At 40.8% G+C, this 21,550-nt stretch overlaps 2 protein-coding genes across 4 annotated transcripts in view; one reads left to right on the top strand and one right to left on the bottom strand.

The window, feature by feature from the left end:
* LOC112693095 (monocarboxylate transporter 12-B-like) overlaps nucleotides 1-21,550 on the bottom strand; it is a 44,726-nt gene that overhangs the window by 18,167 nt on the left and 5,009 nt on the right. For all 3 annotated transcript variants that reach the window (XM_025568008.1, XM_025568010.1, XM_025568009.1), the window contains exons 2-3: nucleotides 8,441-10,088; nucleotides 2,769-3,166 (exon numbers count right to left, since the gene is read on the bottom strand). In XM_025568008.1, coding sequence (XP_025423793.1) covers nucleotides 2,769-3,166; nucleotides 8,441-9,676 — 1,634 coding nt within the window. In that variant the 5' untranslated portion in view covers nucleotides 9,677-10,088. The remainder of the gene's footprint in view (nucleotides 1-2,768; nucleotides 3,167-8,440; nucleotides 10,089-21,550) is intronic.
* LOC112693117 lies at nucleotides 18,187-20,042 on the top strand. Its single transcript, XM_025568043.1, has 2 exons — nucleotides 18,187-18,651; nucleotides 19,122-20,042. Exons 1-2 carry the CDS (start codon nucleotides 18,187-18,189, stop codon nucleotides 20,040-20,042), a joined length of 1,386 nt encoding a protein of 461 aa, XP_025423828.1.

Here is a 21,550-nt window from a genome sequence, read left to right as displayed (position 1 = left end):
AAATACTGGTGTAATAGTATTATCATTGCAGTAAAATATAATTTTATGATGGAAGTGTATAGAATATTTTATCGAGTTCCCTGAAAATAATTTGATAAAATAATTATTATACAAGGAGTATATTATGCAACAGACTATTTTAAAGAACCACATTAAATAAAAAATTGTTTACATAACTCTTTAAATTATTCATTGCAAAGTTATGAATTATAATTTTTTCAGTGTTTCAACAGTCTATGTAATATTATTTACTATTACAATTATCGTTTCGTAAATTAATTTTCTAGTTCTCTGTAAGAAGTTATCTAATTTTTTACTACGCTATTTAACTATGTATTTTAAAGGCTTGCATAGAAATAAAACGAAAACAATTTATTTTTAAAATATATTTTTCATGCAATTATAACAATATCCACAACACGTTTCAGACTTTAAAATACTAATACTTATATAGTATATGTATTTTATTATATTTATTTTTATTTCAACCGAATAATGGGCCCCGCAATATAATTAATAATGACATTAAACATGAGATGAATTTGAACGCTTTGTTTGATAAATTGAATTTCATATACGTATTGATAAACGCAATGTAATTGATAACACCATGACGAGCGTTGTAAGTCGAAAAAAACGGATTTGTTAATGGGACAACAACCGTTGAGATTAACGTAAGTGAAATATTCTCGAAAAAATATTTGCAGACTCAAAATATAATTTGTATTTAACATGCCAGTACACATCATACCGTATTCGGAGTATATCGAGTGCATAGCAGAGCAAATGAAAAATAGCACGGTGATAAAATTGCATACGAAGTATTCCGAAGTAATGTAAAACGTTCATTGTGAGCGGTGGCGAACTCGATGAAGATAAATACATTCTTCACTTCGTTTGGAATTTAAAACGATATGGAGAACGGTATTCATATTACGTCGAGCCACCTATACATAAAATATATTAAACGTATACACATGTATAGCGCAACGAAACACAATATTTTAATGTAAAAGGAGCAAAAGAAAACGACTCCGAACGCGCGTAGCTGCAGGATTTGATACATTTTAATCTCGTGCCGTCTGTGTACCGTCACTGATACGACATAATACGCAAATACAAATGAATAACACAATATGATGGTATACGTACCAATGTTTCATATTTTACGCATTACGTCCTAAAATGACCGTTTTAGTGTTCATAAATGTGTTTTGAGTGGGTATTTTTTTGTAATTCTTTCTACGCAAGATCAGGAAACCAATAGATATAAGAAAATTGTCCTTCAACATTTTCCTTTTATTTTTCCAAAGATGAACATTAATTATAAATAATGCTGTCATTATAACGCACGCTGTGAGAAGTGTGATGAAGGACACTGTTATAGCGATTGCACGAAATCACCATAAAATCCTATTAAGTGCGCATTATGCTCAGGGCAACGTACAGCATCTTGTAAACGATGTTCATCTTATAAAACTATTATGTCAAATCGGTGTAAATATAAATCGAGCAATAATAATAAAAACCAATCACCTCAACACTTACTGTATCACTCATTTCTCAAAACATCGCTTCCGACTGTGATTCAAAACCAAAAGTGTTTTATGCCAGAGTTGAAGCCAATTATTCATCATCCAAACAATTAATTAATTTTATGTAACTAAGTTCTTTGGCGATCTTAAATTAAAATTAAATCCTCTAATACTTTTTCAAACATCTATACTTAAAAAACATTCTCTTTCGATATTATTCCTACTTCATAAAAATTACTTCAACTATCATACGTGGTTGCATTGTTATACTATAGTCATTAATTATTAAATTTGTTATGTATATTTTATATTATATTATTTCGTTATTTATTGATTTCGCGTATATACCCACTGATAACACATTTAAATTATTTTAATTGTGAATCTCGTTATAATTTATCATTCATTGTTACATAATTTTAAATGTTTGTATTTCATACTGTTGTCTATATTTATAAATTTTTTTATTGTAATTGTTGAGCTATAATGCTTCATCGCATAATCTGTTTAAATGAAAAAAAAAAAAAAATTATTGGAAAACAAGCATAAATACTTTTAATGGTTTACATTCAGTTTATCAAGTTTGATAATTAGTTATTTTTAAAAGAAACATAAAAATAAAGTCAAACAATTACTATTTAACAAAACATACAACCATTTTTTTTAAAAAAAAAATTAATAAAAGCACTATGAAAAATATTGTATTATTAGTTAGTTTAGGATCATTCGGTGATCGAAGTGACCATTAAAAGTTTGTTGGTAAATACTAATTAATTCGAAAATATAATATTATAATATGATTTTTCTGTTCTTTATAGAAGGTAAATTTTGAAGTAGTTATACAACTATTTAATTGTTTTTTTATTCAATTATTTCTGATCAGTTACTGGAGAGTATCAGTTTAAATCAAAATGATGAACACTAACAACTGTCATTGTTGGACATTTAATTTATAATGCAATGCACATTAAATATTCCGCGTACACAAATTTTTATTTTACACCGCCGTGCGATACGATTTCTGTACGAGGAAAATTAATTTTTTTCTACACGGCCGAAATTTACACATGGAGTATGAGGTTTGTCCCTACGGAAATATTTCTTACGTCAAATACAGACCTCTAGGCTGTAAAGAATAATACGATTAAGTGCCCGGGCCGGCTCACGTACAGTCGATTAACACTTAATATTGTGCAAAAAAATAATGCGATTGACGAAAGATGCGCGACTAACCTGTGATATGGTAAACTCTTCAGAAAGCTGCTCTGCGTGGTGCTCATTTGCCTCTTCAGCATCGAGTGATGGGCTTTGGGCTGCCTCTCGGGACTGTTGTCGGCCGTGTAGGTCTGGGGCGGCGAAGTGCACGTTTGCGATTCCAGTGGCGAAATGACGCCCGAGCCCATCGAGTCCGACTTCTTCGACTGTTTCAGTTTCATTTTCATGACCAGTGGCGGTGTGTCGGACCGGTGATGCGCGCCCTTGCACCCTGACGAGTTGTCCTTGCCCGCCGACGGGTTGCTCACCTGGTTCACGCTGCTGCTCCGGCATAGCAACAGATTCGGATAGTTTTCCAGTATCAAGTTGAACAGAACTTTGTTCGAGCTCAGCGACTCGAGCACTTCGAACGGCACCTGGAATACGAGAAAACGTTTACCGGTCAGAAACACCATTTTATCAACATACAATTATCGCTCAATGCTGAATACATATAAACATCGTATAGCATCGACTACGCGTGGGTTTATTTAGTTTTCGTTTTACAGCGAACAATTGCTTTTTAAACGATTTCAGCGCAATGTTGCCGCGAATCGTGTCAATTAAGTTTGGTGCGCACGAAAAACGGCCGTTATATTAAAGCTTATTACTGCTTAGCTTATTAAGCTTACTGACACACATTTTGTACTTCATCCCTGATACGGTTTTTTTTTTAAAAACACCTTCTTTTGCTTCTCGAAAACGTGTTGTCACGTCGGCTGTTGTTCGCCAACGAGTAATTTGCACGGCAATAGATACTGTTATAATAGTAAACGCTGTCAACTTCAGTGTTTTTTTTCACCTTACCATGAACCGAGCGACTCCGGACAAAATCCGTCTTTAAATTAAAATCATGGCTAGAATCAAACGCTCGAAGCACACACACGGTGCAAGTTGATGAAAACGATTTGAACGAATTTTAGGATTCGATGCCAAACATATTGTAATATTGGTGTACTTAAATCGCTCGCAAATAATTAACGTAAGAAAAAACAGTTTCAATCATACTGCGAGCAAGCTTGTGTTCTAGAACACACCAATATAACCCAGTAAAAGCGTTCGAAATGTACAATATTATGCACGAACTCAGATCATCGCGACTGGTTTAGTGGTGGCATTTCGTTTTCTATCCAACTTGAAACGTAATAAATGCTCTCAGCAGTTATATTTCGATAAACTAATTATTTTTAGGGCTAAGCAATCAAATTTAATACATCCGAATTTATAAAAATACAACAAGCGGACAGTTGGCGCTGTACTCAATAGTTTAGTCGCAATAGTTATGCGTATAGATACGCAATAATACGTATTATGGTGTATAGTTATCGCGTTCCCTTATCGCTGACGCGACAAAACGTAATTTAAGCGATATAACTGAACATATCAAATACCATGATGCCTTAAATGAATTATTAATATTAATACCCATGCACTGCATCGTTTTGGGAAGCGTAGAACGGCTGATATTGAGGTACGGACACCGGTGTCCAGAAACGGCATTTTAAAAAGCTCGAGCAGATAAGCGTTGACAGTCGTGGCGTGGGTAGGTACTCGAAATATGGATTTGACAGCACGTCATAACGTCCTACCCGAGATAGTTCTAAACGGTTTTTTAATACTTCTCTTAAAAATGCGCTTAAAGTTGTTTCAGTTTAAAAAAAAAAAGGCGACTTTTTACAACGATGGGAATTTATGTCTACTTCACGTCACTCGTGTGCGCTGTAATATATAAACTAGATGGCTTTTTGCTATGACAGAGCGAACCCACGAACGAATTATTTAAAAATTAAACTTGATACTTTCCGATTTAACAATTTGAATATGTCTATCGAAAATTCTTTGAATTCCCGTTCAAAACCGTAAAACTCGTAGAAGAATATATTTTGAAATACATATCTGTAGATATACGCAAATTTATTGACATGAAAATCGAATAGCGGTACAACAGTTCAATAAAATGTATTAATTTTTACCAGGTTTTACGGTTGTTCGTACTGAAATATCATATAAACGTACCACTGACTAGTAGCGGTTATAGTAACATCATAGAACTCCATACCGATAAGATCTCTACTAATTCATATCAACAATCTGGCTAATAAGCGTTGTCCCTGCGCTTTTGTTCGTAGAATAATTGTTTATTTTATTTATTATTTCTGTTTGTTTCAGCAGGGACAGTTATTGTACGCACGGTAAACCTACAAGCTACGTCATTACGGTGGTGCGATGTTCGAAACGGTGTACACGGTGACCGGACGGGTATCATCGCTATTAAAGTAAACGACGACAACGGTTCGTGCATTTTTAACGGCGTATCGTTTATAAAATCTCGTCCGTCCGTCTATCCCCAAATAACGCAAAAGACCGACGGCGATCGCACCGCAATGCTAACAGTAGCGAGTGGTAAAATACGACCCTCGTTCGTCTGTGCGCTCCAAAGAACGAGATCGATTCGTTTCCACAGCGGTCTCCAACGCTTGGCCCGTGCTACGTTTACAAATCATTCCATTAAACCCCTCCCCCATTCTCATTGACTGCTGTGAAAAACGTTGGTTTTCGTTGTCACGAACAAATTCGTCGTGCAAAACCGAAGCGTATGGTGGTTGAAAACCATGGGCGCAACTAGAGCCCAAATATTGGGGGTGCTGGAATTGCTGAAAATAAAATAAAATGGTATTTAACTGTAATTACTATAGATTATATAGATCTGAAAGAAAAAACAGGAGTGCTACATTTGAACTCGGGGGTGCTAAAAACCCTATTGCGCCCCCTTAGTTGCGCCTATGTCGAAAACCGACGATGCACCGCGACAGTTTTAATTGCTGTTGCCGATTGATTTTGAACGCGACGGTCACGCCGGTTATGGTTTCGAATCGTAGTGTGTGGGTTTTCGGTAAGAACTGAAGAGTTCATTCAAATCGTTTCTCTGTGGCAATCACTCTTTGGTTCGTACCGAATAATTTTCAGTGTTTTCCTTTGTTAAAATGGCACTAGCCACTGCCACTGCTATAAGTTGCGTTGAATTCATGACGGTAGAAAAAATAAAAAATATACCTTGAAAAGTTACATAATTCGTAATTATTTAAACTCTATCGAAACCAACTACGAGAACACGAAGGAAAACGGCAAAGATCAAAAATGAATTACGACACGATTTTAACACTAATGCGTGGACAAAATCAATTGACGATGAAACACGACGTTTTTATTGATAACGATAAAAACCGACGTTTTTCATCGTAGTGAGGGAGGGCCTTTACGTTGATCGTAAAATATAGATATTATATTGTTATCTAGTATTGAACTGCAGTTAAATTACTAAATATCTATTACATACATCCATTAGGGCAAAGCCAACGTAGCTTTAGGTATTGGGTACTTTTATTCTATTGTATTGGTTCAGTCGTAACATTAAACTATATAAAATAAATATTAATTGTCGATTTTAATAACATTTTTTTTTTTTTTTTTTTTTTTTACTCCCGCCAGATTTTAAAGTTCTATAAATTGACCCTTCAGTTACTTTCAGTTGCCCAGAAAAGCTATACAATATATACGCGATTCCCGAACCCGTATATATTACAAGGATTCACGAAGGTCTGCAATTCACACCGCACCGTGTATTTTGAATATTTTTAATTTTTTTTATTCGTAAAACGTACGACACGTTGTACCGCGAACGTGCACTTCATTTGCTGCGCATACGCAGTGCCGCAAGTACAAAATAGGAGGCGCCCGTGTGCGCGGTAATTTTATTAGGCCCCTTCCTAGGATTTATTTTTGTTATACGTTTTATTTATAAGTATCAATATTTTTAGGTTTTAAAACACGTTTCACATCAGTTATTGTATGATATATATATATATATATTATTCAATTATATAATATTCAAATTAAATACCTACAGCTGTTGTATATTATACTTCACTGCATATTTGTGTAGTAAATTTATTTAAGTAGTTTGAGTAGGTATGTTGTATGCCTACTCAAATACTCAATGAAATTATTGTTAAAAAATATTGTATTACTCTAAAATATTATAACATCCTTACCTGAATTTTGAAAAAAGTTTCTTTTTATTATAAAATAATAATATAATATTATTAAATAATTGTGTGTTTGTAAAGCATAGTTTATTTCAGGCTGAGATTAGGGGGCCCCAAATGTATGTAAGCCTTGGTGCCCGTGTACGCGGCACACTCTGGACACCCGGTTTTTGCGGCACTGCGCGTACGGCAACATCAACTATTGTTTACGTATCGTTTAATTTTACCACAGAATAATCTACTGCGCGACCAGTAACCCCCCCCCCCCCCCCTTTCATCAGTCGGTCGAAAACAACAGGGCGGCGTGACGTAGTGAATTTCATGTTAGATCTACGGTAGGTATACTCAATTGTAACTCCGTAGGTTGGCCGATCAGAGACGATATTCTAACACGGACGTTTCGTCGATACGGTATTCGGTCGCAACAGGGGTGTATACATTTATGTAATGTACCTATTTCGTTGCGGACTTCGCAGAACGTCTAAAAAGCGTACGGTATGTTTCGCTACGAATCACTGCGCCGTCGCGGTCAGCGTTCTCGCGAGTAACCATTCTGTTGCACCCACTCGAGCAGCGTTTATATTTTAATTTTCATCCACGACCTATCAGGTGCTTGTGTGCGCATACACACACACACACATGCACACAAATAAATCTGCGCACGCATATGTATATTAATGAAAAAAAAAAAAAAAAAAAAAAACGATTAACAAAAGATTTATTATTTGTAGGACCTCTAACTTGACGTAATGATAACTTCTGAGAGTACATCATTATTATCCTAACTCGTTGCTTCCGGTTATTAATACTTACACATACGCGTTGAGACGTATACCGTATAAAGCTTTGATTCATAAAAAAATGTCTACAAGCTTAATACTGTGTGTACTATGTGTGCATGGGCGCACATACGTGTACGACATGAAAATACGATTGTTCGCAAACCGTTCGACGTAGTTAATAATCGGTTGCAGAGCAACAATTATCGATCGAAAACAATTCGTTTTCCACCGCTTCTAAGAATAAAAAAAATATATTATTATTTTCGTCGTTATCAACGGTCACGCGCTCGGCGAATGCGAATCATATAACGTGATGTGTACGATCGCACGCACATCATATTGCACGGTGACGAACGTCGGAGTTCTCCCTCTCCCAAACGGACGATCTGTTTATATTAATTTAAATGTTGCGACCACTTAAAATAAGACGGGATTTTATCCGTAAAGTATACTTAAGAGCTCTTTTAAATTCTATCAATTTACAAGCTTACTGTCGAAAATATCTTCTTGAACGTTTATACGACAACATATACACTATTTACTGTCTCGTATTTCGTTTATTATTACGACGAGATGTTTTCGTTAATGGCATTTTATGTATTTCGCAGTGCGTTTTCCGGTTAATTGACAACATTTTTGACGGCGTTTTACGGTCGCGCGAAAACGACATCGTAAACTTCAGGGGAAATCGCGGGCGTATCAAAAGCGGGTTTTTATGTCCCCGCCAAAGTTTCATCGGAATAGAACAATGGCCGTTTGGCGAAAGCCCTAGATAGTGAAGTGATGGTTTTAAAGTATGGTGCGCGCACGCGAAACCACTTACTTTCTCGTTGTGCTTGACGTACGTGGGTAGGTTGATGACCGATCGGAAACCGTTGTTATTGCTGTTGCTGTTGTTGTTGTGATTGGGGTTGGTGTTGGGTTCCCGGGTCGAGGCGTTCGGTCTGCGGACGGTTGTGGTGACTCCGGTCAACCGGTACTCGGCGCCCTGCGCTTCTTTCACCATGCGCCTGTACTGGCCGACGTCCGGGTACAGCATGGCCACGTCCGGTTCGGACACGGCCAGTTCGGATTCCTTAGGATCGGCGTGCGTCTCGTTCTCGACGGCCACCACCGGGCAATGGTCCACGATTGACTCCTCGGTGTCGGTCCACGGCTTGGAAGCTACGGCCGCGGCCGCGGTGGCCGGCGGCTTCTTCTGTTCGGCGATCAGCCAGTCGGGGTCGCGCATCAGGGCGCCGCACACGCAAAAGTTGAAGAACGTGCCGGCCAACAGGAGCACGGTGCCGCGCCAGCCGTACTCCTCGATCGAGTACTGGGTCATGGGCGCGTACAGGAACGTGCCGATGCCGGTGCCGCAGGCGCCCAGCCCGGTGGCCAGCGTGCGCTTCTTATCGAACCAGTACGCGATGCTGACGACGGCCGTCACGTAGCACAGGCACAGGCCCAGGCCGGACAGGAAGCCGAACGTGAAAAACACCATTTCGATGGAGTCGGCGAACGACGAGATGATGAAGCCCAGCCCGGATATGACGCCGCCCAGTATGGTCATCTTGCGGCAGCCGAACTTGTCGACCAGCGCGCTTCCCACCGGACCCAGGATCAACGGCACGGCCATGAACAGGCTGCCGATCCACGCGGTCTTGGACTTGCTCTCCTGGAACTCCTTAAGGAACTCGATGTACAGCAGCCCGAACGAGAAACTGATGCCGTCCGAGATCAGGCAGATCATCAGCGAGGCGAACACCACCATCCATCCCCAGCCGCCGTCCGGTATCTTGGGTTTGCGCGTGATCGTGGCCGTGGACGCCCCGTCGTCGTCGTCTTCACAGCCGCCTTCCGCGTCCGCGTACCGGGCACCGCCGTACGGCACCGACTCCACCTGGAGCGACACCCGTTTCGCGGTGCACGGCAGCAACAGCTGTTCGGCCGCGTTCCGTTCCCGGCACAGTTTGCCCAGCAGGTCGGCCAGATAGTCATCGTACTCCTCGTCGCAGCCACCGTCCACGGGCGCTCTCGCAGCCGCCGCCGGTTCGCGTCCATCGCCGTCCGTTTCCATAAATCCGCGGGGGGTGACGGGTCGGCGGTGTCGCTGTTGGACGGTTGATGCGGGCGCTGTGGGCGTCTCGTCCGCGGTCGTGGGCCGCGGCCGGTGCGGATGGTCAAGTGACGGTCTCCGGACGCCCGGCTACAACCGCGGTTCCGGTAATCTGTTGCGTTCCATGGCGGCGCGCTGTGCGTAGTCGGTGGCGCGCGGTGCGCTGCTCCGGGTTATTCAACGGTCAGCCCGACCTCCGAGCGGTCCGACAGCGCGATCTGATCAGCAGTGTCCGTCGGCCGGTCGCATGTCGTCGTCCGAACGCGGTTCATCAATGACCGGGCACTCTGCACCGCGACGACGACCGCAAATATTCGTGTCGTCCGAGCGACAATCCGTTCACCGTTCGTTCTCCGAATACTCGTTACACATTCTGAAAAAAAAAAAAAAAATCAAAAAGTTATAATTAATAAATTATGTATTATTTAACAATTATATCGCATGCGCGCCGACGGATACCGGAAGCAGCACGAAATCATTACGCATTGTGCCCAAGGGCGGATCTACACTTGGAGAACTGCAACTTGCAAATTGAATGTATCGCGCACAATCAGTCGAACGGGCCTGTTAACTATTTAAAATTTGTCACTGTTGTGAAAAAAATGACTTACTTATGAGGGACTCGAAAACACATACCGTAATCTAAAATTTTATATAGATTTAAAAAACAACTAACTAAATTCTTGAACCTCCATTGGCCCCTCCCTTGGTGAGTGATAAAACCCGCCCCCGTGTATAACGTGCCTGGTAATGACGAATAACATGATGATAACAACAACACTAATACGTGGTGTACACGATTTACGATTTTCAAGCGTCCGACATCTAAAGATTTGTGTCCATACGGTATCGCGGCCGAGCGCGTTTCGCAATTGAATGTGTTGGGCGTGTAGACGAGCACGTGGCGCGTGCGTACACGATTGCTAATCATCGATAAATCACGTTTTGCGCAGTCGCCGCTGCGGTAGCGGAAACCGATTGGATTGCTCCTGTTCTTCTAACCTTGTTTGCTTTCTGTTTCGAGATGTTAGGTAAGTGTACGTCGGTTAACCTTCTCGTTGCACCGTTGTTTACTACGGGGATTTGAAGATCGGAGTGATAAATGTTTTTTTTTTCACCCCGGCATTTACATTCAATAAAAACAGTTGGTTTTGTGTAACAAAAAAAAAAAAACAAAAACTGAATTCGCTTATGTTACGAATAATTATAATAAATAACAGTGTGCATTTGTACACGTTCAAAATGAATGTACCTTTCGAAGGCCAACAATGTTGTTGTTGAAAAATTATTATGTACATGATTGTTTCAACCACGATCCGTCCGTGGGCGACCCGTGTCGGTAAAGCGAGAGGAGGGCGCAGAGTTATGGTCAGAAGGGGACAACTGAAATAAGTTGCCGAACGTATGCAAAACAATGCAAATCGTATGCACACTCCTAGTTCTACGTGTAAGGACGCGTTTGGAAAATAATTGAAAATATTATCAAAATATATTTTCGTTTCAAACAGTGTTTTACAAATATTTTCAACGACGGCACCTTTTGAATACATTATGAATAAACGTATTGAATTTTCTTGCACGAAATGATACATATTGTTTTATTTGTCGTTATTTATTTATTGAAATAATAATAACGTGTTTATTTTAAATAGTTACAGTTCATTGACATTATGACTGAGATGACACACTACTAACATTTGAGTGATAATATTAATAATATTCTGACTAATCAAACATAGATAAGAGTAATATAAGTTATCAATACAAGTATACAGTATAACACATATAAGACATAAGTTTAAAAGCCTTTTTTTTACATTCCAACGGCTTATAATGTTTGGATTGGTTGAAATAAATGTAAAAACAGGCATTTTGTTATCCCTAACCCTATTGTAACATCATCGAATTCACATTGTTCGCTTTAAAAACTGCACTGCATGCAACCCTAATAAAGAATAATAAAAATACGTATAGGTATAAGTAGACAAAATAAATGAGCCAAAATATTTTATCTCGACACTCGATATTAATTTTATTCCAAAATTATACTACTATAATTATTTTCACCGGTCGTGTTCATCAAGTTTTCATGGTTAGAAACTTGAAGACTTAATATCTAGATAAATACTACTCGTACTTTTGTTTTCAAATATCCAATGAGAATATCCACTGAATATACAGGAATATTAGTAAATACTACACCTTGAATACACATAAACAAATCTATTTTCTGTTGATTGTAAAAATGTTGCGAGTTCTGTAGCTACTTATTACTTTTAGTATTCACTTTAAGTATGTAAAATACTTGGGTAATGCCTCACGAACCAGAGCATATGGTACCTTAATTTGTATTCAATTCGACCCTACCGAAAACTGGATTCACCTTGAAGTGGTGCTTCCCTGAAAACAATTACTGGTGCCATCGTCATTGTCCCAGTTCATTTCTTTTTCTCTATAAATTATTGGAAGAGTGCTCGCAAAAATACGAACCATTACAATATGTTATTGCATGTGCGAAGTTGTTTTAATATGCACGCACGCATAAGACTATAATACCATGAAAACTTTCCCTGACAACGAAACATTTGTTTATTATTTTTAGTAACTAATTTTACAACTATTTAAGAAATGTACAGTTATACTCTAGCATAAAGATGAAAGGTGTTCAATAATGTTTTCCAAAGTAATACAACAAATAACGATAAATTATCTGCTTGATAAAGTCACCTAATAAGTATATGCAGTACGTATTCCATATATAAATTAATAATTGTATTTTAAATATACTCGTATAATAGTTAAATGCGTAAATTATGATTATAACTCATTAGTTGATCAATTAAGATCGTTTACCTCTAATTATTAATCGGTGGACTTTAAAACGAAGGGTTAATAATTTGTTTGTAAACCAATATGATTATTATTCAAAAAAAAAAGTAATATCGAATACATAGGTCATCTCTTAATGTGAGAACTGGTAATTGGCAGGAGTTAAAAATTAATAACATAATTCTCATTATAGTACAGAGATATCAGTTTTATCTGAAAAACATTGATAAAATTATACGAAAAATAATTTAAATAGTATTTGTTATAAATATAATCAATATTATATAATTGTAATTAATACAATTAATTACACCTAAGATCAGTGTTTTCGTTGAATAGTTTTTTCAAAATAATATTAATGAACCCACTACAGTACCTACGTTAGTAGTAATTTTTACGGATTTAATTGAACTTTACACATTTTAAAAGCCTACCCAACCCATAAATAAAACGTGTACGTAAACGTAGTATATGAATAATATATTATATGTATGCATTTTATACTCATTACCGCAAATTTCGATTTCAATCGTAAACAATGAACAACTTGTGATAGCGGTATTGGATAAATAAGAGCATAAACGCAATTTTAACCATTTCGATAACGTATTTTCACAGGTTTAAAACATTGATTGTATTGATATGTGTATTGAGCGTCGACCATCAAGGTCCGTAGATAAAATCACAATGAAAAACAGTGCTTCCATTAGTGATATGGTTAACATTTTAGCGAAATCAATTTATTAATGTATTTTCTGAATGAACGCGTCCACGGTTTAGAAATACACCATATAGGCTATTATTAAATGAAAAATCGGTGAATTCCGTGTTTGGAGCTCTCGGAGTAGTTTTATTGGAAATGACTGATATCTCACGGGTTTTTAATAAAATCACTTAAATCTTATTAATTAATGTCAACACTGAATTGCAGCGATAATGATGGTGAGTATTTTAATCGAATTTAATTAGCAACGACCATTATCATTTACATAAATTATCATTATTTTTGACGTTCCATGTTCGAGTTACATAGAATATGAGAATTGATATAATTGATTCAAATAATACCTATTTAACATAAGAAACATAAATATTTATACCAACGTTTATGGCGTATCACTAAATTCTAATTTATTTAAACTTTAACGACATGCCTATATGTTATTTTTTTATCCTTAACGTATTCATTGTTTCTATGGTCAAATAATCAGGTTAATTCCACGAGGAATGCAATTAATTGATTTATCGTGTGCACGTATAAGTTCTATTACATTTTTTCTCATGTGAAAACTTGCAACACATTTTACAATAATTATTAGTAAAAACCGTGTGTTAGATATTGCTGCGTTCAGTTTGATTTCGAATGTTGGAAAAATGTTATTGAAACGCATAAAAAAACAGATAAAAATTTTTTCGTTACTTACATAATATATCGAACCTAAGTAAAAAATCACTAATGAATATGCAAAATAAAAAAACACAAACTCACATATAAATATAATTATAATATATACTCGGGGGAAAAAAAAATTCGAACACATCGTGCAAATGAAATAAAAATCAATCAAACGCGAATATTATAGTCTCGAAAAAACCAATCGAAATTTTAACGTTTTTCCACCCAGAGCATTATCGTTTTGGTGAGCTTGAAACTCGTAACGATTTTACGATAACAAATATAATATGCGTAACGGCGGTGACAGAATATGTGGTACTATAATTACCGTCGCGATGTGCAAACCGCACTTGCCGTATTTAAAAAAAAAAACAAATAACTATGGGGTCCAGGATGGACGCACCGAGGGTTAAGACGATCGTCCTGCCGTTTTTTATTACGTTTTCCAGTGCTGTTAAACAGGACCGGCGAGAGGGTGGGGCAGGGGAAGCTAAGAGCCCCGGGGCCCGTACGTCCGAGAGCCTTTTGTACAGTATTTGTAGTGCACTAAAGTACGTACAAGTAGTATATCTTGGCCGTACAAGCGCAAGTAAAGAGGACATGGAACCGATCGGCCTCGGCGCCCTATCAAAAGTTCTCGCCGGCCCTGCTGTTAAGACGCGTTCGAGTGTAATGTTTATCGCGGTATTGAGCGAGCGCCGACAACGCGCGTGTTTACAAATCGTTATTGTTATCATACAATCGCAGAAAGCGATCAATTACGCAAAAACCGAGAGAAAAATTCGGAATCCGGTTCCGTTGGTTTCGCACGAAATGTAGCAATAAATTAACGTTTGTGTTTCAATCATGCGGTAGGTTAGGAAGCAAATACATTGCGAGTACCGCCCGAGCACTTTCGATAACGGCAACGATGTTTCCAATTTCCGTCGGATTGGTTCCCGTTTAAAAAAGATATTTTATAAAGATGTTCTGAATTCATTACCGTCTAAATTTATCTTGGAACCCATTACACTTAGTTGTGTCGGTACTTACACTTCACATTCAGGTGGCCAAGTGCGTACGTGTTTCTATGGACTTGTGATCGTTAACAGTTAAGTACGCAAGATTTTGATAACAAATATTAATATAATGACAAATTGTCGAGAACAGTTTCATTAAAAACTAAATAAATGATTTACAAATGGTCCCTAAAATATTTTACTCTATGCAGACTTTGAACAGTGTTCAAACATGAAATTACATTAAGTTTCGTAGTAGTATGAAAAGGAAAGCAACAAACAAAAAAAAAAACTTGGAAATCTTTATGACGGACTACAGGTCACTTACACGATTACAATATTCAAAGAGAGTTTGCTTCGAATTATCATATTAAGAATTTTAAATGTTAAATTCCGTTTAAAAATTTATATTTTATATCATAGGTTTTTATTATTATTTTATACAAATGATAACTTATTCTTAACGATACCAACTTTATTTCAGAGTTGAGAGTCTTAAGTCTGTAAAAATTTGAAAGAAAATGTATACTTCGTAATATAACTTAAATAACAATACAACTGGTAATGGGTGCAATACAAATTTAAACGGAAATCAATTAAGCACAATTTTATAGTATACCATTTTTGCAATGGGAACCAATTCGGTACCAGCTTAATTCGTATAACAGAGCTAAAGATTTTGCGTAATACAACCAGTGCCAAACTAAAGGGGGAAGGGCGCTCTTAAGGTAAAAAAAAAAGTGAAAAAAGTGATGAACATACCTCGTACTTCTACATACGTAAGGGTATTGCATTTTTATTAGCCTCGGACACAGTGGTTAAAGTGGGGGGACGGATTCCCTCTTCTTATTTAACGTAAGATTATGTATCCCTTTAATTTAAGTTGCCAAAAGTTCGGGTGGACGCTTAATGGCATTGGTCGCTAAAATACAATACTTATTATAATATTATAATATTATATGAAATTTATTTTTTTGATTAATTTGAATTAGTGGAAAAAAGAAATAATACGTAGTTATAATACATAAAGTATTTATATTTTACAGTAATAATGTATTTCAATTTTTTTTTACTGAGCAGGCGTATGTATAGATTTATTTTTCTTTGGGGGAAATTTGTTTTTACACCCTATGAAAATAAATTTCATATATACATATATGTGTAACAACAGAGGCTTAGACCTCATGGGTTTCCTAAAAAAGGTGGGTAAGATTTAGAATTAGATAATGGAACGCTCCTCAATTTTCGATGCATACAGTCCCCCCACAATATTTTTCCCGCTTTAACCACTGCTCAGACAATCATATTTCTAGATCAGGAATTAAATACGACACACTGCGCTTGGAGCAGTACAAAAAGTAAAGCGTGTACTAAAGCAATTAAAGGCGAAAATCTTGTTCATCGGAACTACTAAAACTGTTACTCGCAGAAAAAAGTCCCTATAATCAGGTTAAATTGTTTCCACGGTATACTTGAATAATTTTCTAGATGGTTTAAGCTCGTATTTAAACGCAATATACATTCCAAGCTACGGATATTTATTTAAAATCTAGTGCGTGGTACGAAAAATTGAAAATGTTGCGTCTCGCCGTCTCGCGTCAACTGTCTCCCGAGGTATCGAGGTGTCCTGCTCTACGGAAATAATTATTATAATACTTCCGAGTGAACGTTGTATTTTACATTTCGAAGGGCGCGTGCAAGCGTTTCCATAACGAGGTTTTTTCCCTACTTTCATCTCAACATCAAAACCGTGTCGAAAGTTCCGTGTCGACGGATCTCGTCGGATCGGTAATTAATTATTACTTCGTTGTCGTAGTCGGAAGAATTCGGAGTGCAACATTAAAACAATCTCCGTCGTCCATTAAAATAATAAAACAACCACCGTCGTGTCCATTCAATACATCTGTACCCAAGAACTTACAACTTTTAAATCACATTTAGTGGTCGCAGCGTCCGTCTTACGGATTTCGAATTCGCGAAACTCTATAATATATCCACAGAATATCCGTTATACGGGTCGTGGAGTGTCACGAAAACTTTTTATACATAATATACAATATGTGATTGCTGAGTCTTCTCCGCACGTTCTCAGTTCCACTGTTCATGTAACGCGAACAAACCTAGGAACGTTCCACATTACTCCCGAACAGACCAGTGAGCAAGGGGGAGGTTTTGAGGGTTCTAACCCTCCCATTGTGGTGGATCTTTTCACGTACATTTTTATTAAGAATATAGTGCTCATTCTATAAAAGTTAAACCGACTTGAAAATTCATACATAGTTGTCTATTTGTGTTTTAACAGTGCCGATTTTATCGGTTTGACGCACATTTCTCTTGAATTTTCGTGGCTTTTCCACCAGCTACCGACTATCGTCGTAAACTCAGCCATCGATAGAATGCATTTTCACTGACTAGTAAGTTGTTCAGACATTTGTTGATATTTATTCATCGCTTTGTCCGCTGCTCGCACGCGATCGCTGTCCTTTCTGCACACTGCGTATGCACACGTGAATAAAGTTTCTTTCCGTTGTCTTACCGTCGCACGCAGGTACACGCGGAAAGCCCAACGGTGGCGCGGCAGTTCTTGGACTATAAACCATTTATATTCATAAGGGTAGCGAAGGTTATCCGTCCCTGTGCTCCGTCAACGGATAATCCTTTCGTGGCGGTGTACGGGAAGCAGAAAACTTTTACTCTTACACCCGTAACAACGATTCGCGTACCCGTTTAGGTTGCGCGTTCTCCTGCGCACACTTTTTCACGGGAATCGAGTTTTACGTGTCGCTTATTTTTCTTCTAATCTTTTTCCCAAACGTACCGAACCTGAATATATCGTATGCGAACGAGATACGCTCTACACGACCCGCGCGGGACAGTTTTATACACGACGATGGGGGAGGCCGGTCTTTTCGGACGATGAAAACATTTTACTCGTCCACCCTGCCACTATCAAAGTTCTTGGTTTTTCAGCTTCTAGTGCCCACGTGCATCGTCTCCTCGTCGTCCACACACGATCACGGGTTATTTAATCGCGCGTTCGCTGCCGATTGTTTTTTCGACATAATTAATCGTAAACAACGCCTACTCGTCTCGCCGAACTACTACGAGACGTTTTCGATGTTTCCAGTTACCGGAATAACCGCGAACACGTGAACGTTCCCGGATCTGTAACGCGACGTCACGCGCAGCCGTAAATGACCGCGCGCGGTATCGGTGGCCGCGTCAAGCTGTTGCTGCTTTGGGCCGCGATGACGGCGGTGCGCGCGGACAGGCGTTACGATCACCACGTGCTGGGCTCGAGCGCGGCGTGGCCGTGCCCGTACGACCCGCGAGCCGTCATCCACACCCGGTTCCAGATGACGCGCAACGGCCGCGTGCTGCTCGCGTCCCCGCGTTTCCGTCCCGGCGTCCCGTTCACGTTGGGCTGGTTCCGCGCGGCCACGGCCACCCGGCACGTCGTCGAGCCGGAGGTGCTGCCGTTGCCGCGGGCCCGACACTCGCACCGGGCGTCCGTCGGTGGCGCGGGCTGCGTCCGGTCGCTCGTCAACGTCGTCGACCTGTGCCTGGACAGCACCAAAGACGTTCTGTGGCTGTTGGACGCGGGCGTGGTGAACACGATGACGGACACGCCGAGACGCGTGGCCGCGGCCAAGATCGTCCGACTCGAGATCAACGACGACGGCGACGACGACGACGACGACGACGATCTAAAGGTTATCACGACCGTCATTAAGGGAAAAGCATCCGTTAAGCGGGAAGAGGCTCGTACAATGTTCGAGTAACCGTATGCGTGCGCAGACCTGGGGGTGCCTACAATACTTTTGGGCCCTACTAGACGAAATGTTTTATTCGACATCGAGGTATATCAGTCTCGACGAAAACGTTTCCCTCGAATACCGTTTCTTCTCCTCGGTTACCTTTAGTTATTTACGATTCCGTAGTCAATCGTAGCCGTTCTATTAGCTCAAGAGGCTTTTGCGCGAACGTTTAGCAAATTTTGTTTTATTTTTTTCAATTACGAAACATCGTTCACTGATTCTCGAGCGGTGCTGGGTGGTGCGCGCACGCAGAGGTAAAAAAAAAAAAATAAATAAAAAAATAAAACAACGGACGAGTTGTGCAAACCAACGCGATCGTTGCACGATCAACCCGTCGTAATCGTAGTGAAACGCGCTGTCGGCAGACCCCGTACCAGACGTTCGAGATCGAAACGGACGCGACGAACGGCCGCGGAGAGTCGGCGGCGGCCAAGTCGTGTCTGCAGTACATCCTGACGTTCCACTCGCGGCACGCCGCCGGCGGCCACTACGCGTTCGTGGCGGACGCGGGCCACAGCTCGGTGCTGGTGCTGAACACGGGCACGGGCGCCCGCGGGTCCATCGACTTCCCGGAACGGGCGGTCGGGTCGGGCGCGTCCCGGGACGTGATGTTCATGGTGATACTGCGCAAGAGCAACGGCCGCGCCGGGCTGTACGCCACGTTCCTGTCCGGTTGCCGGATGTTCGCCGTGGACCTGGAGCACGTGGACCAGTACGCGACCGTCCGGCCGGCCGTCACGGTCGTCGGCCGCAAGCCGTTCCGGATCGCCGTGCTCGGGTCGGACACCGGGAGCCGGATGTTCTTCCGGCGGCCCGCCGAGAACGAGATATGGACGTGGGACGTCAACTGCCCGTTCCACCTGGTCGGCTTCCGGCTGGTGTCCAAGGGCGCGGACTGCCGGGCCCCCGTGCACGTGGCGCCCGGTTACGACGGGATCGTGTACGTGTTGCGCAACAACTTCGCCGACTACGTGCGCAACGGTACCGGGTCGCTAGGCGCGTACACGCTCGTGCAGCCCGTGTCCGTTTTACCGCCGTCGAACTGTTCGACGAACACCGCGTCCGTGGCGACGACGGAGACACCGGCTTGGACGCGGAACACCGCGCAGACCGGTGCGAGGACAACGAGAACGACAAGTCGCGCGACACCGACCGTCACGACACCGACCGCGACGACACCGACCGCGACAACGACGACGACGTCGGCAGTCACAACGCCGGGGACGACGTTGACGACCTTCGGTGACGGCGACGACGACAGAGGTTGCCAGTGTAACAACACTTAGTCCCCCCCCCTTTCAACTTTGTTATTATGTTTCAGTGTGTTTTTTTTCTTTGGTTCCCACTTATTTTCGCCACACGATTTTTTTACGTATTCTGAATAAAATGTATTTTCTTTCCTCCCCGACCGTATTTTCCTTTTCTCTTTTGTCGTTCGAACATCGATCTGTACATAGACCGATCGAAACGAACCGCATATTTATTATAAAAAAAAAAAAAAAAAACCAATAATAATAATAATTTATGTCGCGCGATATTAATATATAGAAAACACTGCTAAGGGAAACACGACGACCTACAGTCGTATCGTGCGATCAATAATAATTATTTGTTATTTATCGAGTTGACTGGCTAGCCATTCGGAGTGAAATTGTTCCAGACGCTTTGAGAGTTAAATTTAATACTCATATATTTCTCTGTGCGTTTTTTCTCTTCGATTCAAATATGTAATAAAATGAGAGTTAAAACGAATTCAGTGATGGTTAAATTCGGTTCTCGAAGCAAAAAAAAAAAAAAAAATGCTAAGAGTTATACAAAATCGTTGAAGTCCTCGTGTTCGACTGGTGTGAGTCAAACATAATGCTCAAGCCAGCCGACTCGTTCGCGGTAGCGCTGTGCATCATAAACTGTTTCGTAACATTTGCCGTTTGAGTTGCCGTTACAATTGACGAGATACCGATCTACATGGAACTCCGAACGGGTTGAACGGGTGAACGGTACCGCTGTAATTGTGTTACGATAACGCGTCAAAACCTCGACCACGTCCTATTCCCAGCCGTCCCCAGGCGCGCGTTCTAGTCGATCAGCGATTATGTTGCACATCGTACCCCGATCAGGATCTATAACAATACGCCGCGGCCGACCGGAATAGTCGGGCAATCTAATCGCGCGCACATTAATCAACCGTTTTATTGCCACGCGGGCTGGTTCGCGTGCCGTCTTCACGATAACATCGCGCCGGAGGTCTAGGGTTCATCCGTAGCGTCCGTGTACGTACGTCGAGATGAAAACGTACGATCGGCACGCCCGAACGGGACCGGTGTAAACACCGAACGGACGGTGAACGGTTCGCGCGACGGAACCGCGCGTGTTCCACGGCGCGCCGGCATCAAACGCGAGGAGTCGTACGGCGATCGTACACGCTCAAGGGTTTATTGAAACGGTCGTACGTTGTACGTGCACGATTTCGGTGGACGAGGTGAAACGTCGGAGACGGTAAAACTGTTACTGCGTATTGCGCGGGACGTCGGCCGTCGGACGATCGAAGGAAAACGAATTTCACGCTCAAAACCGGTGTAACGTCGAATTGTCGACAGTCGAACGACAACGATTCCGGTCGCGAGCTGTCGTCCGACTCGAGGAAAACGTACTCTACCGGCGGTCGTTATCAAACTTCGGATTCGCGCGCGCAAAGCGAACGGGGGGGAAATGTACCGCGTCGATAAGACACGACGGTTTCGCGTATGCGAATCGCGAGGCCACGGGGGGCGGTTACCGACGCGGCGATTTTATT

This window comes from Sipha flava, unplaced genomic scaffold (genome assembly GCF_003268045.1).
Source record: "Sipha flava isolate LNK unplaced genomic scaffold, YSA_version1 80_pilon_pilon, whole genome shotgun sequence".
NCBI classification, from domain to species: domain Eukaryota; kingdom Metazoa; phylum Arthropoda; class Insecta; order Hemiptera; family Aphididae; genus Sipha; species Sipha flava.
The sequence above is the reverse complement of the archived record's forward strand: the minus strand, read 5'-3'. Positions and strand labels throughout refer to the sequence as shown.

Excerpts from the sequence above, each read along its gene's own strand:
- LOC112693117 (XM_025568043.1), top strand. The coding sequence starts at position 18,187 with ATGACGGCGGTGCGCGCGGACAGGCGTTACGATCACCACGTGCTGGGC. Across the intron at positions 18,652-19,121 it reads ACGACGACGACGATCTAAAG|ACCCCGTACCAGACGTTCGA; the intron begins GTTATCACGACC and ends CGCTGTCGGCAG.